The sequence below is a fragment of the Copadichromis virginalis genome, linkage group LG20 (assembly GCF_057382275.1).
Source record: "Copadichromis virginalis isolate Kocher_CV1m ecotype Utaka linkage group LG20, C_Virginalis_male_GT1.1, whole genome shotgun sequence".
Classification (NCBI taxonomy): Eukaryota; Metazoa; Chordata; class Actinopteri; order Cichliformes; family Cichlidae; genus Copadichromis; species Copadichromis virginalis.
Window position 1 is genome coordinate 3,106,943 of NC_140637.1, and position 25,240 is coordinate 3,132,182.

At 43.7% G+C, this 25,240-nt stretch overlaps 1 protein-coding gene across 12 annotated transcripts in view; it reads right to left on the minus strand.

Annotated features, from left to right (window-relative positions):
- Positions 1-1,348: 1,348 nt before the first annotated feature.
- huwe1 (HECT, UBA and WWE domain containing E3 ubiquitin protein ligase 1) overlaps positions 1,349-25,240 on the minus strand; it is a 51,888-nt gene continuing 27,996 nt past the window's right edge. For 5 of the 12 annotated variants that reach the window (XM_085444571.1, XM_085444568.1, XM_085444565.1 and 2 more), the window contains 41 exons: positions 24,920-25,115; positions 24,631-24,798; positions 24,380-24,528; positions 24,213-24,279; positions 22,353-22,576; positions 22,053-22,264; positions 21,748-21,930; positions 21,369-21,547; positions 21,150-21,289; positions 20,899-20,974; positions 20,206-20,304; positions 17,878-18,005; positions 17,635-17,794; positions 17,022-17,250; positions 16,731-16,909; positions 16,551-16,640; positions 15,959-16,119; positions 15,793-15,835; positions 14,607-14,972; positions 14,213-14,423; positions 13,804-13,928; positions 12,535-12,755; positions 12,017-12,408; positions 11,234-11,894; positions 10,404-11,118; positions 10,187-10,275; positions 8,818-8,974; positions 8,564-8,696; positions 8,210-8,424; positions 7,870-8,105; positions 6,794-6,896; positions 6,442-6,591; positions 6,098-6,343; positions 4,509-4,626; positions 4,275-4,415; positions 3,902-4,189; positions 3,627-3,732; positions 3,341-3,458; positions 2,897-3,078; positions 2,319-2,509; positions 1,349-2,224 (listed from right to left, as the gene is read on the minus strand). In XM_085444571.1, coding sequence (XP_085300697.1) covers positions 2,122-2,224; positions 2,319-2,509; positions 2,897-3,078; positions 3,341-3,458; positions 3,627-3,732; positions 3,902-4,189; positions 4,275-4,415; positions 4,509-4,626; positions 6,098-6,343; positions 6,442-6,591; positions 6,794-6,896; positions 7,870-8,105; positions 8,210-8,424; positions 8,564-8,696; positions 8,818-8,974; positions 10,187-10,275; positions 10,404-11,118; positions 11,234-11,894; positions 12,017-12,408; positions 12,535-12,755; positions 13,804-13,928; positions 14,213-14,423; positions 14,607-14,972; positions 15,793-15,835; positions 15,959-16,119; positions 16,551-16,640; positions 16,731-16,909; positions 17,022-17,250; positions 17,635-17,794; positions 17,878-18,005; positions 20,206-20,304; positions 20,899-20,974; positions 21,150-21,289; positions 21,369-21,547; positions 21,748-21,930; positions 22,053-22,264; positions 22,353-22,576; positions 24,213-24,279; positions 24,380-24,528; positions 24,631-24,798; positions 24,920-25,115 — 7,950 coding nt within the window. In that variant the 3' untranslated portion in view covers positions 1,349-2,121. The other 7 variants (XM_085444575.1, XM_085444570.1, XM_085444576.1 and 4 more) reach the window with 6 other exon arrangements.

The window sequence follows — 25,240 nt, forward strand, 5'->3', positions numbered from 1 at the left end:
CTGTAGCATACCTACAACGTAATGACTGTGAGGGAGAGGAAATGAAATAAAAAACAGACTCAAGGTGTTGCAGTGGTTCAGTGAATCCAGACTGAAATGCTGTGAAAGTACCTCAAGAGAGCTGTACATGAATGAATGAATGGCTGTACATGAAGCGAAGCAATTTTTCAAAGAAAAGTGGGCCAAAATCCCTCCACAATAATCAGAGACTGACAAGTCAAATTAATCCAAGCTAAACAGTTATTCAAGCTACTGAATCATTTTTAAGTTTTCTCACTAAATCATCAACAGTATCGTTTACCATAACTTTTACTTCAGTGTAATATCAGTTTTTGGGAGGGTTTTTTGGAGGGGGGGGGGGGGGGTTCTGAGGTAAGACAATAAGAAAACAAATGAAAACATGTGAGTAGCACACAGAGAGCAGAAAGGCTCGAGATTAAGTGTTGGTGTACAGTTCTCTGTCCAGCTGTGGTGATGCGGTCTGGTTTCCAGTAATATTTTGGACTTGAGTCAATTCACACACTTGGTTTCTGGGTAGCCTGTGGTTTGAAATGGTCTAAACTAAAAAGAAAAACTTACACAATTTGTGCCCATTGTGTTTTTTTGCTATGTGGTATGTCAACACGTTTAACTGTTAAACGACCAAAGCTGCTAGACTCCAGAAATTGTGTTTTGCTTGTCTTATTTCAGCACCGATGTGGGAGAGGACTACAGTTTCCTTGTACTCATACTAAATATGACCATGCAATGACGATGAGAGTTAAACTTATAACAGATTTGTTTTGTTTAGACTACACAACCCATTTAAGTAACGACAAACCTAAATAAACTCTGTGATGATGCAAAACGACAAGATAAAGGACCAACAATGGTCAGGTTGACTTCAAAACTGAACACACAAGTCGATCACGTTTTCAGGTTGGTTAAAACCAAGGAAAGGTGGCAATCTGACAGTGAAGGTGAAAATGTGTGTATACCATCGTTTTGTTGTCTCTCTCTTTCATCAGTAATGAAAACCACACACAGGTTTGAGAATGGAGGCCAAACTGGGTCAAGCTGGGCTCCTCTTCTGGTTCCAACTGATCCCTTTACCCAGCAGGCACTCTGCTCACGATGGCATCAGTTATTACATGTTTAAGTGATTTTTTTTTTCCCAACAGTCAGTCTGATTCGTAGCATTGCAAGGGTTCAATTTGGTACTCGTGCTACACAAACTAGAGTGTCGGACTGGCAACAATTTTTTTTTGTGTTTGTTCAACTGCTAAGTAGAATTATGAATAGAGACATCTTTGATGGAATTAATTTGCTGCAAATAGTGGTTAAAACACTGTTAAAAGAGACAATGAACGCATTTTTATGCATTTATTCATGTAGTTATTCCACTCTGATTCAAAGGCTCAAGGCTGGGTCAGCGATTTAATAGCCAAAAATACTCTAGAGTTTATGTGGTTAATGTTTTTTTTTCTTTTCTTTTTTAAATCTCCTTCAGGTTTTCTCTTCATTTTTGTACCATCCTTAAAAATGCCACAAAACTTTGAAAAGTGCATTTTTGTGAATAGCTCCAAAACTTTTCAAGTTGTTCATATACCCCTCATAAAAATGTTCCCCGTCATCAAAGCTTGTGAGGTCACAAATTTGCAACAGGAAACCACCAACATTTTTTCCCCAAAGGTTTTATAACCATCCTGTTCAAACAATCTTTTTTTTGTTTTTTGTTTTTTACACAGCCAGAGAACAAAAAAGATTGAACATAATAAACTCCCAAACCTTTTGTACAGAGAAATCAAACTAAATGAAGAAAACATCTCTTATATTAGTCCATGTTTTATCCTTTGAATCCCCTCTTGCATTTGCCATTAAATTGGGAAGGGAGACACAACAGTGTCAGAATGAGGCTCTCTGTGTTGTACGCAATGTCAATCAGTCTATTTCACTTGCTGGTTTTATCTGTTTTATGTGGAATAGAAACCAGCAAGTCTAGGCCATTCAACAAGTAATCCAGTAATGTCTATGTTGGTGTGTGCATGTGTGTGCGTTCAAAGGTTATCAATGTGAATGTGTAAGGAGTAGGCAAACCTAAAATTAAGTGTATGCATGTCTGTGTGTTAAGAGTCTCAGAGTTTAAGCCAGTCCGAATCCCTCGGAGCATTCCTGAATGGCCAACAGCAGCATATGTCTCAGCTTCTCGTAGCTCTCGTAGGCTGGAAGGTCCAGCTGGTTAAAGCTGAGGATGAAAAACAAAACATTACAGTTTTAAAGTTTTGCTCTTTTGAACCATCTACAAATATTTGTGCCATATCAACTTTCAACATGCTCACCAAGTGTGAGCAGATGGCAGGCGGTCAGTGGATCGATCATCACGGTGGATCTGGAACTTCTGGATGCCGTTCATGCCTTCCAAAGCTGCAAAACCCTGGAGGGGAACCTTGGATGTGCCAGTGACAAACTGCAGGAACTTGGCCCGGTCTGCTTGATCAAATGACCGCAAGGCCCTCCAGAACCATTGAATCTAAAGGAGAGAAAGAAAAAAAATTTATCCGAGTTACAAACATACATTTCTGTTTCAGTTATAGTAAGAAAATGTGATTCTTAAGCAATATGCAAGTGTCTTGTGGTCAAGAAACATTTTAAGATAATTTATAAGGCTTTTCAATATTCCCAAATCATATTCAGCGCTATGTGTGAAAGTTCAAATGAAACGCTTTATCGAATCAAATGTGTCTGCATCACTTCTGCAGCTGGAAACTTAAGTTCAAGCTGCATCATATTAACAAAAAAAATAAATAGTATTCGCTGTTCAGCTGCATGCTAGTGTATTTGTTAAGTCCTCCAGGAGGAATCGTGCACATATCTTACCAAACAGTTAAAAACACTGCAAACATTTCCTCATCCCTACCTGGATTGAGCTGGACTGGTACTTGTGATATTCAGTGTTAGCCTTGAGGTCATCGATGTCAATAGCTGGCAGGCCAGAAATGAGCAGTTCCAGCTCCTGCTCAGTGAAGATGGAGATCAGTCTCTTGGGGATGATCTCGTAGAAACCTTCAAGAAAGGCTGCGAGTTGCTTGCGGATTGCACCTAGTGAGTGAGAATTTGTTTATTTTTCAGTTAAGCACCTGAAAATTCAAAGCATCTCTCAATAATGTATGGTTGTAGCTCAACTTTGCATCTTTAATGCTGCTGCAGTGCTGCCACCTAGTGGCATCATTTAGATTGCATTATATGCTGGTTTAACATGGCAATAAAATGGCATCTGCTGATGACTTATTGTTTTTGCCTACACCAATTATTTTAGCATTTAATTTCACTGATGCAGCATTAGTATTAAGAAAAAACTCACCTGTCATCTTCATCTGGCACACCAGGTGCACATACTCCTTTTTGTTTTCCTCTGTGACCAAAATATTGGCTCCATTTGGTTTAAGGTCTCTGACTTCACATACCCCAAACTCCTGGACCTACACATACAGTCAAAGACAGTCAAAAACATTGCCCTAGATAGCAGCAGCATTTTTAAGGGTTCAGGTAATTAAACCTTAACAGCACTTCTATGAGAACTTCGAACCTTTAAGGAACATATTAAATTCCATCAAACAGAAAAAAATACATAAAGAATAGACACCAACCTCTGTGCTGAATGTCAGCTCATAGCCCAGGGTGGAAACATCATTTTCCAACAGGTAAACCAAGCCCTGAAAGAATGGGTAATCCTCGCTTTCCATGTCTGTATACCTAGGAATATCACAGAAATGTAATCATATTATTGCTGACTGGTTCTCCGGTTGCCACAACATTTAGTGTTGTATTTAACTAGGCATGGGTTTGTTGAGATCATTACACTAACTGGTGCAACGTGTCGACAATTAGGTCACTTGGGTTTAAATGCTAGTAGCTCAAATACCTGACGCTCTTGCCCAAGATGTGCTTGTAGAAGCTGCGGGTGAAGTAGCACTCCAGTAACCGATTATCATAGACTGCCTTAGCCACAACACGACCCACAAACTTAAAGTAGCTGAGATGGTTGGGGTTGCAGTGCGATGATGGGTTGATGGTATAGGTGACACGATCCCCTGGTGAAGTGCGGAACAGGGCATACATTGGGTTGAACATCTCCCGGGAGATGATCATGTACCATTCCCTCAGCAGGCCACCAGCATCCTGACCCTCCTCCCCTTCAAAAACAATGTACCTGTAAGGGAAGGTGAGTGGATCAAGTTGAGTGGGTTTGAATTGAGGAGACATGCAGATAGACAGAAAGAGCAATGAAGCCTTACAGCCTGTTCTTCATGTCCTCTGGGCTCTTACGATGCAGCTCCCTGTACGAGTCCTCAAACACATGATCTCTCCTCACATGTACTGCCATGTCCTCCTTCCTCAGGCCTTCATCCAGCCGCTCCAATTCCTGGCGGAAGTACCTACAGAGATAAATAAAAATTCCAGCATGTCAACGATGGAAAAAAAGGAACACTTCAAAGTACAAAATTTAAGCTGAAGATAATTCTCCTTACTTCCTCTTAACATCAAAGTCTAGGATGCGTATGTAGTCAACCAGTACTGCAAAAGGTCCATCGGCCAAGTGAGTGGTTGACTGCCGCAGGATCTGATTAAGTACTGTGCGGTGAGTTTCTAGAAATAAAGAGTAAGGACTCCCATTAGAACATATACCATAAGATAAGATACCTTTATTAGTCCCACGAGTGACAAATTTCATGTTAAGGCTGCCGACCATTGCCAGCGCAATGGCGGCGCCATCTGACCCTCTGACCATACATACATTACACAAAAACATCACATGGGGAAGACAGGTCAGAGAGGTATAACAATGGAAAATGCACAACATGAGGAAAGATAAGGAGAAAAAAAAATACCCCCCCAGACTGAATTCCAAGAGATCAGTTTGAGAACAGAAAAAAACCCCCCACCTCTGCACATGAAAAACTCTTAATACACCAAAGAAACACATGACAAGCAACAAGGATGGGTAAAGGGTGAGAGACAGCCAGTGTAGACAGTGCATCCGGGCCTGCAGCCTATGCGCTGGTCTCCTTGATCCACCATCTGCATCGGAAGGGAATAAGCGTCGAAGGCGTTTGGAGGGGGAGGGGGGATGAGTGTCTTCCAGCCAACCCAGGTGGCCTTGCGTAGGATAGGAAGAACAGTCTAAGCACAGACTGTTATCAGGGTGTTTTTGTTCAGCTCTAGCCTTGAGATCACAGCTGGCGCCTAAGTGGTATCTGCATGAAGTGATGGTGGTTTTTACTTTAGTGCGAACAACTCGTATGAATTTCAAAGCAGTTCTAACAGTCCGACACTGGTCTCTCAATCTTCCGTTGGAGAGCTGCGAGCTTCTCCATGATTTTATCAAAATTACGCTCTGTGATGTTGTCGTTCTCGTGCTCAAAGAGCCGATTCTGAGAACTCGACCGCAGTGAGCTTCTCCAAGATGTGATCCAATTTGCGCTCAGAATAAGAGCTCTGAGTGTTCACGGCAGCCACAAGCTTCTCCAAGATCTTATCTGTGCTGCACTCAATGAGCCCATTTTGAGAACTCACGCCTCGTCCCATCGTTTCAATCCCAGCGGGCAGCCTTGTGGGGGTTTGAACAGCTGGTTCCGCTTTCTTAATTCTTCGATAAGTCAGGGCCAAGCCAGCTCCAATCAGCAAGAACCCTGTTATCATGGTTCCGAATAGGTAGATATCTTCAGCGTCTTCGATCGACAGTCCCGCCAGGCACACGACCCTCCAGTTATGCCACCCGTCCATCGTGTATCCGGCACGGAAAGTCCCTCCAGGACACTCAGGCTCACCCGAGCCCAGGCTTCTCGTTGAGAAAAGGGTGTCAATTGCATTCAGGGACCAGTTGATCAAATCCATAATTCCTCTTGTAGGTTTTAAAGAACAGACTGTGAGAGCATTCCAGTGAAAGTAATACAAAAAAACCACGAGACTAGACAAGGACACAAGAGGCTAAGCAGGGAAGCTAAGGGAGAGGAGGAGAGGAGAAAAGTGTGACCGCCTTCGTCAAGAGCCAGAAAGAAAAAAAAGAAAACTAAAACAAAGCTTTATCATTCTCCTTATTTGAATATTTTAGGCTTACCAGCAAAGCGGAGAAACTTCTGAGTGTCTGGTGGCAGATTTGAAGAGATGTGCATGGAGGATGGTTCCCTGGAAAAGAATGGGTCTAGAGATGAAGGTGTGGCAGGTGTAAGAGGTGCTGGAGACAGTGGTGGAGGTTCATCTTTGATGTGAGAAAGCTGGCTCTCCCGCGTATCCCTCACAGGAGGTTTGCTCTCTCGCTCTGTGGCATGGACTAGAAAGAATGCCTCCACAGCAGGCTGGAGAACTGGGAAAACAGCATTAGGAGAACATATTACTTAATCCCTGATAGCAATTAGTAGAATATAAAAATCACAGTAAGTACATTTCTGAATTTCCACCTACCCAGGACGGCATGCTGGTCATGTGATTCCTCTAGTTCTTTCAGACACTCCCCGAGCATATCCCATAATTCATCCAACAACAGCTGCTCACTGAGCAGAGGGAGATCTGGAAGTCTCTCTTCACTCTCTGATTGACCATTTCCTTCTTCATCTAATAAAGTTACAGTATAGACCGAATCATTGCATCAACGTTGCTGTCAGCTGTCATGTACATTTCATTTTGACTGTTAACAAGACTGCTCTCTAGTCTGTGATTAAAAACGTATTTATCTGTATTGCAGCTGCTTGTTAAAAATCACAGTAAAGCAGAGAGTGTTTTAAGGTATAATTAACAGGATGCTTGTGAGTCATACCCAGAGGTGCAGGGTCTTGCTCTAGAGGAGACGGCTGGTCCACATCCATTGGAGAATCATCTCTCTGTGCTGACTGGGATTCTGAAACCGACTGGCCTTCAGACTACAGAAAATAAACCAGGCAGAACCAGAGGCAGAAACAGAATGTGAACAACAGGGGGAAAAAACAAAACAAAATAATGATTGACATGATGGCTTGTTTGGAAATAATTAGGGATGCACAGATTTATTTGCCAATAATCATCTTGTTTACTGAAACTGAGCTATTGGCCAATAGAGCAGTGACTAATATTTATCTGTTTTGTGTAACAAATTTAGGTACATTTATGGTTACATTTTTAATAGGCTGAAAATTAAATAGTATATACAGAATACACTCATCCAGTCTGTTTTTGATACAGTATTGGCCAAGAACATCAGAGCATCCCTAATAGTGTTCAATCTTGACTGAGACTGTCATGCAAAATGACATTCCCATGATCCACTGACACAGCAAGGAAGGAAAGGAGGGCGGGAGGAAGGGGAGGGTGGGCCAAAAGCATGAAGCAACATCAGCCAGCAAACAGACGACTTCAGTGAAACAAATCAAACCATTTGGAGCAGGCAGCACATTCACATCTAGGCACCATCAAAACTAGACTACATCAATGCAAAGAATGATAAAGAGTGCAATGAATCACTGGCCCATCTGTCTCTCTGTTGGAGCTGTCAATGTTCATCATAGCAGCAAAGCAGATGTCACAATGCATAAATTACTTGAAGTAGCAAACTATAGGGTGAATGTAAAATGTGTTTACAAATAATTAAATCCAATACAAAGGTTAGAATTGGAGTTTCCTACTTTTTAAAGGCATGTGCAATATAATTAATGGGCTGGCTAATAGATTAAAATGTCCAAATCCAAAACAGGCAAATTCAAGGCAAATGACTAATAGTATGTATCTTGATGACCACCACACCAAGTATGAATAAATTCACTGTGAAGGTCACACCGCATAGTCAATGATGACTTTTCATTAAAATGATGATTGACTGTGTGAGTAAGAATGCCTGCTGTCAGTGGAGCCCATGCTAACCGTGGCAGCAGCAGCCGTGCCAACAGGGGCAGCAGCCCCAGCAGGAGGATGTGGGGCAGCCATTGAGGATCCGGCAGCGACGGCGGCAGAGGCAGAAGGGGCGGTGGGTGGGGGGGCCTGTTGCAGCCGACGTGCCCGTTGCCCCTCTCTCACCATCTGGATGATGGCATCAGCCTCGGCCTCCAGCTGACGCACCGCAGCCTGGATGCTGCTTGCTGAGCCCAAACTGGTGGAGCCTTGCCAGTCACAAATGGAAGAAAGGGGTTTTAATCATTGAGACATGATGACTATATTGTACACAAAAACCAAGAAAGCACTGTATATGTAGCATGTTTTTTACCCAAGCGCCCTGTCTGTTTGGCCTTCTTGTTGGCGCGCCTTGTGTCCTCACGGAGCTGGATGATAACCTGCAGCACTCGCAAGAAAAACTTCTGTGTTGATGTCTTGGATGTTAGTGAGCTCATACAAGGAAGCTGCAGTTCACGTCCCCCAAGAGTGCGCTTCTGTGCCGCAACAATCACCACACTCTCTGACCCGTCAAACCTGTGTCCCAATCAACAGACACATACAAGGCATAGGAGTTTATAGTCATCATTACGATGCAAATTTAATGAGTATATTTTTTTTCTAATCTGCCAGTCATCTATGCTGACAAAATAATGCCACTGACCGATGAGAATTGTCATGAGCTAACCTGCTTGTCATCTTGCCCTTCAGTCTAGCTGATATGGAGGAATCCTCGGGAGGTGCGTCAGGGGAATGTGAATCAGCTTGTGCCCGTCTCTGCTGCTCCAAATTGTACTCTCTAAGCTCGGCCAGTAATGTCCCTTTAAAAAAAAAGAAAAAAGAAAAAAAAATAATGTTCCAAAAGTTTGTAAAGAAAAAAAAACTGCACTGAACTGAAAACAGGAATATGAACTGGCACCTACGCTCTTCCCCAAAACCTACCGATCTGTTTGCAAAGAGTGTATCCGAGATGTCTTGCGCCGCTAAGCAGCAGTCTGAGTACAGTGTCTCTGGTGGAAGCATCTCCTCTAGAAAGCTGCAGCAGAATGTTAGCTGCATCTTCCAGACCTTCCTCTGAACACGAGTGAGATGTCAACACCTTTCGCAGAGGAAAAGAATCGTTTGTGAAAACACATCATTGCAAAAATAAATGTTGAAAACAAAGAACAGAAAAATATATAAAGACTTAAAGACATCTTAACAAATGAGATCATTATGAACAAGCAGTAAGACAATTTCCTAAAACTATCGACACATGTTATGCTGCATTACTTCTGCATGAATCCAGGTTCCAAGAACACACTGTCATGAACAAGCTGCTGTTTATGCTCCTAAACACAAAAAGCTACCAATAAGGGCGTAACCAGATGAGGTGATCTGTCCGTACTGCAGCCAAGCATGTATTTGACAAGTGCGATTGCTGTGTATAGTTCCCTGGCCTACTTGAACATCTTGGCCAGCACTAACACCCAAGGACAGCACTAAAACTTCCTTGATGGCTGCTTACAAATATATTTGGTAAATGGACTGGTTCTTATATAGCACTTTCTACTCTGAGCACTCAAAGCGCTTTACACAACTTGCCTCATTCACCCATTTACCCAAACACCGATTATGCCAAGAAACCTTTGGCACAAAGGTCACAAGAAAGGAGTTGAGAGTTGTTGTTTTTTTAATTTTTTATGTAATCTGACTTAAAAAAAACAAACAAAAAAACCCTTTTCTGCTCTGATTTTTCCCCCCTCCTCACATAAAGTAATATTATCCAGCCATAATAATCTACTCTTAATTCTGGATGAAGAAAACACAGTCAACATTCTCAAAGTAGTCTGGTTAATTTATCTGGGAGTCCAGCATTTTATTTTTCCCTAATAGTGTTTAACAGACAAACCACTGCACTTTTGTTACTTCTTAAAACACATTTTTACTGAAGAATTTACTGTAGACTGTGAAAAAAGAAGACAGGCTTCTTTCTTTTTTTTAAACAACATCCTAAAATGTGTTTTAACATTTGTGTCTCTGCCACGAGAGAATCGCAAACATCAGGCAACTCTTCCACTAACAGGATATTAAAAGAAAAATGTGTTTTCAATATCTGAAGTCCTTGCCTCAAAAACTGAAATGCCTGATGATCTAGAGCTACTTAATGCAAAATATTACTGAATTTTAGTTTTGAGCCCAAAAACTAAATGTATCCTGACTTCAACTTAACTCCGTTTACCAACAAGCTTGCCTTAATTGACCCTTAGAAGTTATTCAGAGAAATATCTTGGAAAACCCCTCAACATTTCTTTAAATCATTTCATCATACCTCCACAGACAGTTGAAGCTGTTTTTCTGTCAGTCCAGTGGAAGCCAACTTTTCACTCTCTGTATTGCTAACAGCACCCCTCTGTTTTCCTGTTTTGAAAAAAAAAACAAAAACATTTTCATTAATAAAAATGATCATTTTCTAATAAAATCTCTTGCATTGTAAGATTTAAATGTAAGATTTGATCACATTTTATTCAGGAATAAAGTACCACTACCTGTAGAGATTGTTCCAGTGGACGTGGGTATAGAGATTGTTGTAGAGGATGTCTGAGAGGTTGCTATACTTGTCCCTGAGGATGTACCCTGGGCTACAGCTCCTACAGAAGCCCCTGGGCCTGCCACAGTGGACTGCATAGCGCCCACTGCGGCGGTGCCTTGTGTTGTGACTGAGGCTGTGGCTCCTGAGCTGGTTGCCGTGTTGGGGTTAGGAGCCTGTGGAGTTGGGTGTCCAGCAGGCACCTCTGTGGCCTTGTTGTCAGGGAGGGCAATGGATATGAGGGAGAGCAGGCGCAGCAGCTTTTCAGTGAGCAAGGAGCTCCGTCTGATCACAGGGTGGGACAACATGTTCATCAGCTGGCCTAGAGGAGAGGTCTCCAAGCTGAACTGGGCTCCCTCTGCCTCTGCACTTCCACCTAGAGGCACCGTCTTCATTGAGGCTTTGCCCTTACGGCTGACATTCATGTTGTCAAGCTTGACCAGTAGGTCCCAAAAATCGGTGGAGATTCCTAGAGACTGGAGGGTAGAGGCAGTAGACCCCAGGGAGTTCTGGGTGTTGGAGACATTAGGGTTGGTCTGAGACTGTGACCCTGACCTAGAGCCTCCACCTCCACCCCCTCCTCCTGAGGAGCCTGAACAAAGACGAGAGTCTAGGTCAGAAGACGAAGCTGACAAGTCCTTACAACGCTGCTGCGTGAAGTGGCTGGGGAACACCTACAGAAGAAAAGAAAAAACAAAAGGACACTGAATAACTTGCGTAACCAACTTCATTTCAAGTCTTAGAACACAGAATGGACAAAGATTTAGATCAATATAGCTAAACCCTCACCTTGGCTAGCTGAATAAGTGTGTCCAGCACATGTCGACAGACCACTGGAGCAGCTTGTGGGTGGATGTGAACAGTGGAGCCTCCACCTCCAGCACATGTGACACTCGTTGCACCCGCTGACACACCTCCCAATGTCCCAGAACTTGAAGAGCCTCCAGCTGAATGCCTGTCAGCGTGCTTCCTACCTGATGCTCGCTGAATCTGGAAAATGTTTGTTCGGCAACCCAATGCTGCATCCATAGAAACAGAGAGCCAGGAAAGCTGACTGGAACTGCGAGACTCCACCCTGTTCAATAACTCTAAGGAGGAAGCTGGGGATGAAGAAGAAGAAGATGAAGATGAGGAGAGGGACGAGGTGGCTGTGCCTTTTCCTCCACAGCTTCCCTGGCTGGTCCTCTTGCCGCGAGAGTCCTCTAGACGTGAGGTCTCCACGCATACCTCACTCTCACTGCTTCGTTGGAGTATTGACAACAGGCTGCGAATGACCCACCCACGTGTCTGAGAATGGTAGCAGAGGTTCCTGAGCACACGGTGCAAACGGCTGGTGTTGAGTTTCGGTTCATCCACAAACAGCAAAACCAGCAGGCAGGACAAAGCCTCGTGGTCCAGAAGCAATCGTCCACGCAGGCGCAACAGGGAGTCGACACTTGAACTGGATGGTCTGAAGAAAAAGTAGTAACAGTATGTCACCTGTCAAAACTTCTGTAAGATTTCCTAAATGCCAAACCGACATTTTATTTAAAAAGGAAAACATTTCAAAAAATTAGATCACTGTTATTATACCTGTGGTTTGTTCCTCCACCCATCTGAAATGTCCCTCCTCTCTGCACAGCCAGTCGGGTGTACTGGACGCCACGATTGCTTCCTAACCGGCTAGTGAAGGCCGGTGAGCGCAAGATGGCTGAGAGGGCTGAAGATGAACTATGACCAAAAAGCCTTTCATGCATCAGTTGTCTCTGACGTGCCTCTTGCTCTCTACGTAATGCAGCAGCTTCAGCAGCAATGTCTGGAGGCATGACAGCCAACACGCTGTCCTCCATGTCTTCAAGAACACTGCGACGGAGCTCTGATGGCAGTGTCTGGATGAAAGTTACGGGATCTAAAGGTGTGTCTCCTTGGGGAGGCTGCTGGGCTAGTTCCCTACGCTGCTGCTCTGCTCGCTGCTGGGCAAGAACCTAAGACAACCAATGGCATGCTTAGTAAATAGAACCAATTGTCAGTGACTTCTTTTGTTCGAAATATCTATGAGTAAGCATTTTGCTTACTCACGCAATTAAAAACAAACAAACATAACTTCTCACCTCCTCCTGGATGGCAGGTGGTAATGCTGCCAGGAATTCAGGGCTGACCTCTGTAACCCCTGGCCCTCCCAATACAGGTGCAGTAGAGGATGGCAAGCTTGTAGCAGCTGGAGGACGGGAGGGTGGTCTGATGCCAAGCTGATTCTGCAGCACCTCTCGGCGGATGTCCTCAGGAAGAGCTGCCAAGAAGGAGGGATCTACACCCTCTGGCAGGCTGATGCCTGCCATCACAAAGTAGAACAAAACAAACCCCCAAAATGAAACAATTAATATCATACAGTTTATTATTGCAGGGTTCACTACAGAATATCAGCCAGACTGCGACCAATCCAGGCAACGTAAAGCATCTGTTTGTGTTGGCAACAAAAGGGCTCCTCTTGCAAGATATGTCCAAAATTTCACATTAGAATTTTTATGGTTCTTCCATGAAGGTTGTATCGCTTTTGGCACCTGACCAAAACAAACACACTGATGTTTTTCATACCACTAAGCTGTGTAATACTATAAACACGATAAACCAGAATGATGACAACAAAGCAGCTAGATGGAATACTAAAACAGATTAAAATAAGAGCCAGCATTTCACAAACTATTTTGGTTACTACTTTTTATCTTAAACATGCTAGTTAGTTACTCCTTTCCAATGACGTCACACACATCAATAAATGATAGAAGTCATGATTGATTGGGGAGCAATGTGTAATCTGTTGTCTCTCAATCAATAAATCCAACATTTTATGGCTGTCCAATCAGACATAGTAACCATCACAACAGATAAAAATGTCACGTAGTCTGACGGTGGCATACGCAGAGATTCTACCCTTCAGTCATATATCCACTAACCATCCAAATTGCAGTTTACATTCAAGTATCTCAAGTTTCAATGAAGACTTGGCAGGAATTAAATAGAGGGTACAAAAGATTACCATCAACAAGGAGCAGCAGCAGCAAAAATCAGTATCTGACCAAATGTGAAATATGGTCACAAAAACAACCAGAACACAGTTTTTTGCAAAGCATTATAATTACTCCAGCAAAGATAGAAATAAAATGTCAAAACTGTCATCAAATTATTGATATGTCTGAGGTAATCATAATGACTGTATATGGCAAAAACATTATTGTGAGGTTAATGTTAACATGGACCTCTGACTACCATATTCTCATCAATTCATCCAAGTGAACATTTAAACCAAATGTAATCAAATCTCCTTCAGGTATTCCTGAGGCATGACAATTAACAATTGCAGAAGTAGCAGAGTACTTTACCTGCAAGTGGATCCTCCTCCTCATTGCTTGTAGAGGGAAGGGGCTCTTCCTGGATGGCCTGAGACTGGCTGTCAGCACTGTCACTCCTGGGCATAGTTTCCCCAGGAGATGAAACAGAAGTAGAGCTGCACATATTCAAACAAACAAAAAAAACAAAAAAACAAAGACTATCATTGCTATCAAAATTATGTGCACCATCTATTGATCTCAAAGTTCTAACTGCATGAGATGCCTTTTGAATCCTATGTGGAAATTTAACAAAAGGTTGGAACAATTTTAAAGATACGTATAGACCGTGATTTTTTTTTCTGTCAAACTTCCTCAACATCAGTCCAAGAGGTTCAAATGGCAGAATATACTGCTTTTAAACAGAGACTTGGTCAGTAATGAACTTCTAGTTTCTACCCACCCAGTTTCTGCATCAGTTTGCCTGTCAGTCAGGCCACTTTCCCCACTTCCAGACAGCTCCTGAGAAAGCTGGGTGGGCTGGGCAGGGTTGGGGGCAGCTTCTTCCTGGGTGGCAGAGGCAGGGCTGCTGGTATCCATTGGTGACCCTTCCAGTTGTGACACACCAGCTGCTGCAGGCTCAGAGTTCTCTACAATGTCTGGACTTAGAGAGGCTGTGAAAAGAAAAGGGAGCTTATCATTCGGGCTAGGAAGTTATCTGATCATTTAATGCACTACATCTAAATTCCTTGGTTTCATTATGTGTTATGATAGCTTCTATAACATTATTTAAATTACAAATATGCTTCCTTACGGTTAGCCAGTCTGTATAAATAGAGTTTTCAAAGTTAGTCTACCTTCCCTGCCTTCATCCAACGTTCCTCCACCACCACCTCCGACTCTCTCACCGATTGCAGGTGCTGGGGACATTTCCATCTGAGATGCCTCCGCTTCACTGTTTGGCCTCTCGGCTGTCGACAAGGGTGGAAGGCCAGCCCCTGCCAAAGCAGCCAGTGAGCTAGCATGCGACTCAGCCAGTAAAAGGTCAGCTATTGGTTGGTGGACCTGCTGACTAATAGCAGTCTCCAGCGAGACTAAGGCCTGTTCATGAGGAGCAGGTGTGGTTGGAGTGACTTCTCCAGATGGTGGGGCAGTGAGGAAGCCCTCTGAAACCCTGGGTGGATCCAGACATGACACAGTACCACCCTGAGCCTGCTCACCCTCTGCAATATTCAAAGAAACACTTGTGTGAAGAAAAGGGACAGTTTAAATTATTTTTATTTGAATAGATTCAAGTCTTAAAAACAATTTACATATCTGACAATGCCTCAACATGACTGTTGCATCTTAATATCACTTTTCTGCTATATCTGCCAGCTACTTGTGCACGTGTTCCTGTTAAAAATATGTAATTACAGTAAACATTTTCCATTCACACAACTGCTTCCAAAAATTTTTCAAAACCCTTTCAAAAAGGTGTTAATAATATTCAAAAAAGGAAAATCAGGGCACAGATATGTCAGAAATAACACTGTGGTGATTAGCTGGTGAATAGCTATTTAACAGATGACAAAGGCCTCTGCTGAGGAAGGCAGTAAGTTGTATAGTTATCTCCTTAACGGGGTGCACAATCCTGATCCCCAACAACAACACAACTTACTACCTCACCACAGCACAGACAATAAAAATAATACACTGAACAAAAGATATACATGTTGTATATCAAAAATGTAAATATTTAGAATAAGGTTCTTAAAACAATGTAGCGGCAATAATTCTCAAAAAAAAAATTACGAGTTAAGAGATCATCTCCTATGAAACAAATGAAGATGTCGAGCTGGTATAGCGTTGCCATAAGAAAGACAGTAGACTGTATAGTTATCTCCCAGATCTGGTGTGATCCTAAAACTATACAAACTACTACCTCATCCCACAGCACGCACAGCAAGCTGGCCACTTGCCTCTGGGTTGTCCAATCCACATAGGTCAAGGAATTTAACATTAAAACAGAAACAAAAGCAAAATCTTTATAAATGTCAGTACCTGCTGTGTTCTCTGCACCATTAACCGTCCCCAATCCAGAACCCTGTGGACACAAAATGCTGATGTTAGGAAAAACAAAACAAAACATGAGTGTATCTACCAAAAATGCATGCACTATTGTATCTGAAAATACATCCTTGTGCACAGACTGCAATCATCTGCTCACCTGCAGGCTCTGTTCTCTGGCCTGTTCTGCTCCAGAGGCCCTCCTTTCATTCTGTTTGGACTCTTCCTCCTCAGCTAGCTGCCGCCTTCTCTTCTCTCTGCGCTCTTCCAATTCCTCATCTCGCAGACTTTCCAGATGCTGCAGGATAGGCACCTTAACCACTAAAAGCAGATGGGGGCATTCAAATCAAAATAGTTTTCAATTTAAACTCAAAAGGTTTGTGAAATGTCACCAAGTCAAAGTAATTTTTGGTCAAGTTACTAAAACATTTTGTTTTTCACTGGTCACCAAAAAAATGTAATGAATTCTAACCATCTCACTAAAAATCAGATCACAACTATGTGAACTGCTGTCTTTAAATAAAATGCAATAAAAAGCCTATATGCTAACTATAGATTTGTCTGAAATTAACAGGGAATGTCCAACCACTTGACTACCATATCCAAATTATTCATGGTCCAGTTCTCAGGAATATAAATATTTTCTGAAGGTACCAAAAAGATGACACACACAATAAATAAAAGAAGTCATAAAATGTTTTCATTAATCATATGACTACCTTACTACCACTGAAAAGAAACCTCTAGTTTACCTGCAACACAGTCGTGCATACTCTCTGCATCCAGCACTTTGCACTCATCTGTCCATCTAGTCAAGGCAGTAGGAATGCTAGAGAGGGTCCCTAAAGAAACAAAAGGATAAAAATGTTACGCATTTAGGTTAATAATAAACCCGACCCCTACAATGCGCTGAAGTCTATGGTAATATATACCCGCTTGACCTCCAGTACTGCTCTGCTCATGGAAGAAGTCGTCCAATAACTCATCATCAGAACGAGCTATGATATGCACATCCTCATTTCCAACCAAAAGGCGGGCGCGACCACGTGATTGTAAAGGCAGAGAACTGGAAAGCTGTAAAATGTCTGCTGCTGCACTGGGACCTAGAAGTCTGAAGAAGAAAGAAAAGAAGGAAATGCCTTTTTAATGTTCAGGCAGACAAAGAAAGCTGGTGTAAAACAGGAGCTGCTTAATAGAGCCACATAAACAAACATGGTTTCAACCTTTGTAAGATAAGTGGAGGGTTGGGCTGACGGTTATGAGGGTAGTGGACATGGATTGTGTGTCCACTGTTGGCAGTGAGCTGACGTAGTGTTCGCTGGCTGCGGCCCATGCCCTGCGCCAAGCGGCTGCTAGTGCCTGCCACACCTAGGGTGAGGGATCCGTGGTCAGCATGACGCACCATCAGTGGGTGGGAGCTAGGGATGTTGCCTGGGGAAGGAGGGATGTCAGCTGATAGAGAAAAACAGAACACAGCACGCAGACATTAGGGAGAAACCTCTAGCATAAACCTAAAAACGTTCATGAAAAGTAAAATTTATTTAAATACATTTTCTGTATCTTATGATTTGTTATTTTTAACAAGCTACTGAACAGGACCACTTAGTAGAGCTAAACATTTTGGTATCAGCACAACGGGTATAATTATTATTCTGCATACTGGTGGTTTTTGCAAGAAACATCAGTACGTGTATCAAACTGAAGCTTTTCTGTTAATCAGGAAGCTCAATTTTATACCAAAAAAATAAAAATAGATTTGCTTAGAAAGGACTCCTTTGGGATTAAGGGCGTGAAAACTACGTGACCTCACAAAAACTATCAGATTATCCCGCTTACCATTGTTGGAGAACATGTTGTCAAACTCTATGATGAGGTCATCATCCCTGTCAAACCTTTCAAAGCGAATGTGTGGTGCAGCATTGATATCAGGGAAGTCTTCGTCCAACTCCATCTCCGAACCTTCATCATCATCATCCTCATCTCCTTCTTCATCATCCTTAACAAATGGTACAGGAAATAAATCTTAAACATAAAGAAAAATCAAGGTTTTTTAACGAGCTTCACTGCATTAACCCCTACCTGATCTTCCTCCTCCTCTTCTTCCTCTTCCTCCTCTTCATCTTGGCTGTCTTCATCATCATTGCTGCCACTAGAATCCTCCTCCTGTGTGTGCTCCTCATCCTCTGGTTCTAAGATGTTCATGGAGTCTGATGGAAGAGCCCGTCAATACTTTACATGTACATCTCAACAAATAACAGAACAATAGTGTTCCCTTTCAGTCAATTCACTCAGTACAACACATAAGTATGAGATATCACACCCCACGTGTCCTAGCTAGAGAAACCTTTATTCACTCCTTAAAGGCACACAGATGACCTGTGATGACATGTGCATGACCCTGCCTGCACATATACCCCTTTACATCAGTCATCCCTCAGCTGTTATGCTCTTCACCTCGCTAAAACAATTCTGCATAGTTGCAGCTTGCTGCTGCTTGTTAGCTCTGTTGTCTGCTGCTTGAAGTTAGCTTAACTGCCCCTGGTGGTGCTAGCCATGTTCCCAGAATTTGTCTCCAAGCTAACCGCATCATGGAAACGCGTCACTGTGCATTACTATTGACAGTACATAGAGCTGGAAGGCGCTGAGGAGGCTGGCTTTGTTAACCCACCTCCTATGGAGTCTTCCCTGGCTGATTACCTGGCCCTGTCCCACAACCATCGTGTCGGTGACCCTGCAACTCTGCTGTCCAAGCACTGCAGATTCTCCGCATCGCAGTTGAACAAGATCTATCATGCTCAGGCTGGCACTGTCCGCGTCATGAGCCCCGTCACTATGCTCTAGACCATAGGTGTCAAACTCTGGCCCGTGGGCCAGATTTGGCCCGCAGCCTAATTACAATTGGCCCGCGAAGCCATACCAAATTACTATTAGAGCTGGCCTACTAGTATTATACAGCTAATATATATATTGTTTAGTATTAAGCTTTGCTTGTTCCATATTCAGTTTTTCAGCAAAACTTGTTTGAGTCCATAAGAAGAGATTCATTCTTAAATCTGGAGGAAGATTTTTTTTTTTCCATAAATATTAACGTTAGCCCGCGACCTTGTTCCAGTTTTGAATTTTGGCCCACTGTGTATTTGAGTTTGACACCCTTGCTCTAGACGTTATAGGCGATGTGCCTGGGAGAGCTAGAGTCGCTGGTTCCTGCAGACAGCCCACTGACACCTCTCCTTAACAAGGTCAAGTCAAATGTGCCTCCTAACAAATGCGCAGAGTCATCGTTAGCCCCCCTCAGAAAGAGGGGCGTCCGCATCCTAGCTCATCTATGTGACTGGGCTCTTGTCGCTTGCTCCAGAGCGACACAGCTGTCACTGAGTTTCTCTATGAACTTTCAAAAACACCTCACTCTGTTATCAAAGAACCAGGGATTAAGTTAAGTAACCCAACGCTAATCGACATTTAGCAGATTTCTTTCCTCGGTTTGGAAATATGCTAGCTTTCCAGTCACACACATTTGTCGCAGCACATAGTGGCTTTGTTTCATTGCAGCCTCGCTCAGTTTCAGCTCATATGCAGACTACATTTCCAAATGATACTATGGTTTTTGGGCATGATGGCATCTATGATCACGACTAGGACTGTTATAGATCCACAAGCTCTATTGTGGATGTTTTGACATTACTTAAGGAGCTGCTGGATAAGGCCCTTTCGTTTTCTACAATTAAGGTTTATAAGGTTTATATTTAAGCTGGGGTTCACCAGCTGAGACCCATGGTTAGGTCCAGTGTCGCTGAATGGGACTTGTCTTTGGTGCTAGAAGCCCTTTGCTGCCCCCCCTTTGAACCCGTTGAGTATGTGAAATTTCTTTCATATAAAAGACTGCATTGCTTTTCGCTTTGGTTTCTGACCTTCATGCTCCGTCTGTGCATCCCTCCTGCACACAGTTCTCTCCTGATGGCTTCAAAATCATATTGTGCCTAAATGCCAAAGGTCATTCCTGCAGCTTACAGCTCAATGGAATTTCAGCTTCTGCTCCATTTCTTTTGCATCTAAGGAGCAGAGGAGGATGCATTTTGTGCGCAGTGCATGTGCTACATACCGACATTGAGTGCACTCAGAATGTGCGTTTATGTGACCAGTTGTTTGTCTGCTTTGCTAATCCAGCCAGGAGGTAGAGCTCTGTCTAAACAGCGACTGTCTCACTGGATTATAGAAGCTATATCACTGGCGTACCAAGGGTCTCGCTTTGCCCCCGGGCTGCGAGAGCTCATTCCACCAGGGGAATGGCAACATTCCCCAGGTCACACAGGGGCGTGATATCTCGTACTTATGTGTTGTACCGAGTGAATCGACTGAACGGGAACAGAAGTTATATCTATAACTGTTCATTTTGTCAAAATGTTGTACCTTCCCGGTTGGCCTGAAGAGTTGATGCTTGGCTAATATTGGAGGGGGCTTCATCCATCAACACGTCCTCTTGCGATTCATCTTCACCACTGCGTCCAACTAATCAACAGAACAAACAAACGCTACATCAGCTCTGGGCTGTTCTGCCTGTTTGTAATCAAGAGTGAACTCAGTTTGAAATCATACATAATTATAAATAAATAAATAAATAACACTGCTTGTGCTTCAATGGTAAATGGCCTGTATTTATATAGCGCTTTACTAGTCCCTAAGGACCCCAAAGCGCTTTACATATCCAGTCATCCACCCATCCACACACACATCCACACACTGGTGATGTCTAGCTACATTGTAGCCACAGCCACCCTGGGGCGCACTGACAGAGGCGAGGCTGCCGGACACTGGCGCCACCAGGCCCTCTGACCACCACCAGTAGGCAATGGGTGAAGTGTCTTGCCCAAGGACACAACGACTGAGACTGTCAGAGCCGGGGCTCGAACCTGCAACCTTCCAATTACAAGGCGAACTCCCAACTCTTGAGCCACAATCGCCCCAATGCTTCAATGCACTGACTTGTTTCCTACACCTATTACAGAAAGGTTAAGTTATCACAAGCAGTGCAGAGAACTGCTCCATACTTTTCATTGCCAAGCAACACTCACTGTCACCCCTGAAATGAATCCAGTTGCCTACCTATAATTGTGCTGTTGACAGTGCCAGCATCTCTCTCCAACAGCTCATCAATCAGATCCACCAACTCATTCTCTACCTGCATGGAAAGGAAATGATATACACAGTCAGCCTTCACATGGTGCACAAAATGAATGGGTATCCACACACTTATGTGCTGACCTTTAATTACAAATGTTACAGATCAGGGGATCTGAGTGTAGTTTGAGCTATTGTGTGCGTTGTGTGTAATGCAATGTTAATACATTATTTACCTGCATAGCCTGTGTGCTAAGAACCTCTGGCTGGCCAGCAATGACCACTGCATCTCCCTCAGTTTCTCCATCCATCAGATCAGTGTCTGTTCCTTGGACCCTGTGGCTGCCATCCACTGGCTCTGCCTCACCCGACTCTCCTACAACAGATGGCCCACATGAGCATCATACATTTGAAAAGTAGGCTATTAAAGCATTTCATCTGTCTCATGTGGATACCTTGGTCCTGAGTGTTGCTGTTGCTGTCCCTGTCCCTGGCAGTGCCCACAGGGTCGTGTTCAGTCTTGTTCTTGCTGGAGCCTCCCTTGCCCCCAAAGAGACTGCTAGGCTGGTTAACAATTCGTGAGAGAGTTTCCAGTGGCTTCAAGGCAGCATTCACTGTGTTGGCCATGTTGGGACTAAAGCAAAGGACACAAAGGGAAAATAAGGAGCCCTTTCAGATTAATTTCTTTAGTATTAATAACTGCTGAAAAACCAACTTGATTCTGAAACAGAACTACTCACAAAAATGTATTATGACAGAAGTGAACCTAAGTTATATGAGTAGTAACTGGTAAACCAGATAACTACTGGCTAATTTTTCAGGCTAATCTTATACCTGGACAAATCCAAGCTGTGTGGCACACGTGCCAAGTCATTGACCAGTCCTTTTTTAAGGAAGAGCCTTATAATGTTGTTCATGCCGTTATGTTGCGTCTTGGCTGCTGCTGTGCTATAGAAACTGGATGTTGAAGGGCATGACTCCATGATGGTGCTAATGATACACATCACTGCCTGAAGCCTGTAAAATAGGTTTGCCAAGATGAGAGAAAATGGGTTGGCATAGATTTAGAAAAAACAAACAACAACAATAACAAAACCCCACACACAGTCAGGGTTGTATGACATTTCTATTCCATTTACCTGGCATGTTTTTCAGCACCTTCTGGCATCGCTAGGGCTCGACTTAGGGCAGCCTTTACCTCATTCACTAAGGACACCTGGGCATCAGTGCCTGTTCCAGCAGCTGCTAGGCTGGCTAGAAAAAGACGTGCCAATGCTGGGGTGTCCTTGTCCTCTGAGTTCTGGGTGTGAGGCAGCAAGTGGTCGAGCACAAAGGCTAGGACACTGCAATCCTGTTAGGATACATGCATGTCAAAATGAGTTGAGAGGCTTGAGAATACAATGTGTGAATGGCTGAGAAGAGTTTGTTCAGCTACCCACCTCCTTAATGAGCTCAGACTGCCCAGCTGTATAACAGTAGGAGGCGATTAGCGTGGCGATTCCCACGTAGGAGCGCACTAGCTCAGCCAGTAGTCTCAGGATGGTAGAAGTAGGCATGAGAGGTTTGCTTGCCTTGACCTTAGCTGCTTTACTCTCATCTGAAGTGGTACCCTTCTCTCCCTCCTGCTCCTTCTTCTCTTCCCGCATTTCTTCTGGTGTGGAGGCTGAGGAAGTTAGCATAACACAATAAGTTATGCCTTGTATAAAACTGAACTCACTTAACGGCGTCCAGTGGACGGTCTGTGTATTCAACCCCACCTCTGGCGCCGGTGTCCACCTCTCAATTTTAAATTCATGTAGACACTGAGGGTTCTCAGTGTCTACACTGAGGGGCCGTGCTAACACCTGCTGCTCTCTGGCAGCAGCACCATGCTCTCCCGTGTTTTAAGTGCACCTTAGAACAACACGCAGCAACACTACACATGAGCGAGACAACACTACACATGAGCGAGAGGAGGGAGGTTTGGGGTCTTCACACACCCCTGTTCTCTGCTGGCCATCGGGGCGGGGGGGCTGGGAGGAGGTGTTGGTCGTCCGATTGGGATCTGGGATGCGGGGCCTCTCTGCTGCTGCGGAGCCTGGGGCTGTCTGCTTGCCTCCACCCCGGGGGAAAGGGTAACATCTCCTGGGTCTAGGTGCCGTTTCCCCCTCCAGGGGTGAGGGTACCTGGACCCGGGGTATAGAGTTTGTTTGGGGAGTGTGATTGTGTGTACAGTGTCCATGTATGTCTATCCCTACGTTGAGTCAGTGCTGAGTATTTGTATATGTGTGCATGAGGGTGGGAATGCATGTTTGTGTCTGTGTGTGCCTGTTTGTCTGTGTCTATAGGTCAGGTCGGGTCTTAGACTCCACCTCTCTGGGAACTCCCAGGCCCTCCAAAGGCCTATCTCCCACTGCAGCCCCCTCTGGCTTCTGCTCCGTGGCTACTAGGTGACCCCTCATCTGGGGCTCTCAGTTCTTCCTAGGAGGGTGGCACGGATGCCCCTCCGGTGGTCCTCCTTGGGCTCTCGCACTCTGGGGCCTCTGGATGTCTGGAGGCTGGATCTCCATGCCTGCTTCATGCCCTGGGGGACGGGGCTATGGCTCTCTACATCCTCTAGCAGACCATTACATGGGGAAACCTTTTGAATACAAGCGCGCTGATCCACACAGGTGTGCACACGGGTGTTCACTGTTCATAGACATAAACTACACCTCTATTGGCTGCTATTTCCAAGCACATTATGCGCTGTCGGTCCTGCTTGCTGCACAACAACATTCAATATTTAGTGTTTACTGCTGTTTACACTTAGCTAGATTAAGATGATAGTGTTGTGTTTAGTATGTTGCTCTGTTTTTTTTTTGCTTGTTTTTTCTTCTTTTTCTCTCAACAGGTGATCCAGGAGATTTTTTTCTCCTGTTTCTCTTTTTAAGTGCCCTTTCTCACTGTCCCTCTTCCCTTCTGTTTTTCTTTCCCTTCATCTTTCTTTCTCCCTTTCCTATCCCTCAGTCATGTCTGTCCCATCTGTAACAAGTGAAAATAAAATAAACAATAACAACAAAGGTTGATCAAATGGACCAATACGGCAAGGCCGTGATGATCCATTTGGCAAAGTAAATCCGTTGGGTATCCTTGTTGGTCTTCAGACAACAATTCTGACGGCTAAAGAACCAAATGGGACAGGCAAAAAAAAAAAAAGAAGTGAGTTCACAGTGAAGTTCACCGAATTCACATGAGGCAATGTTTCAGCCCTGCGATTTATTTTGCACTTAAAATAAGAAAACTCTCTATTCGCAGGTGTTAAGAGCTTTTAGTCTCACCTTCTCCTTGTGGTGTACCAGACTGGGAAGACTCTGCAACGCCTCCATCAGCAGCAAATACTTGACTCTGAAAAGAAGAAATGGTTTTATTATCAACTTAGAAACAGATACAAATGGCACACTCCAGTGCACATGCACAATAGGATTATATGTCACTGAAGACTCACGTTGATATGGAATGCAGACTGGGAGTCAAAGTCACTTCCTTGCCGGGTGAGCCGATACTGCTGGTAAACATCATCACCAACATCCTGCAAAATCTGGCAAAGGTCTTGACCACCGGGTACAGCTGCTGCACGTTCTTCTGGACGCTCGGCTGAGACACACACAAATGCATTAATACCCGAAATGTTCAAACGACTTTTGGTGCAAATTACACAAAAATTTCTCAAGTCAATATCTTGTTAAAATGTCTTACGTTCTTCAGGAGCATGGTAGGCAGCCAAAGCATTAAGCATGTCATAGATGACCTCTTTGATGGTGTCAGGGATCGGTGGTAATGGTGATAGTTTCAGAGGAGTGGTTTTCACCAGCTGCACAGCATTAGGTCCCTTAATTCGAAGGTTCTCAAACTCATCGTCAGAAGCTGGAGGAAAAAGAATGTATGCAAAGAACATATATTACAGGAAGCAATGTGTATTATAGCTCAATTATTTTTAATTTACTTAAAAAGAAACTTCACATATTGGAGAAGTTTGCACACTTACTGGTGCCAGCTCCACGAGGTGCAGGTAGAGCAATGCGGATACAGTTGCTAGCAGTTTCAGTAAAACATTCAGGGTTACGGCAGGCAGCCGGCCCCAGGACACGAAGCACATAATTGATTTCTCTGGAACCAAGGCTGCCTGATACTACTCCTGATGTGGTACTACCTGCTCCACTTGTTACTGCTGATCTCACCACCTGTTACAACAAAAATTGGCTTATGTTATTAGACAATATAGTTTAAATGATGCTATAGTTTAAATACCAGAAGCTTTTAAACATGTTGAGTTTTATTTAAAGTTTCAGTATGAAACTAGATTTAC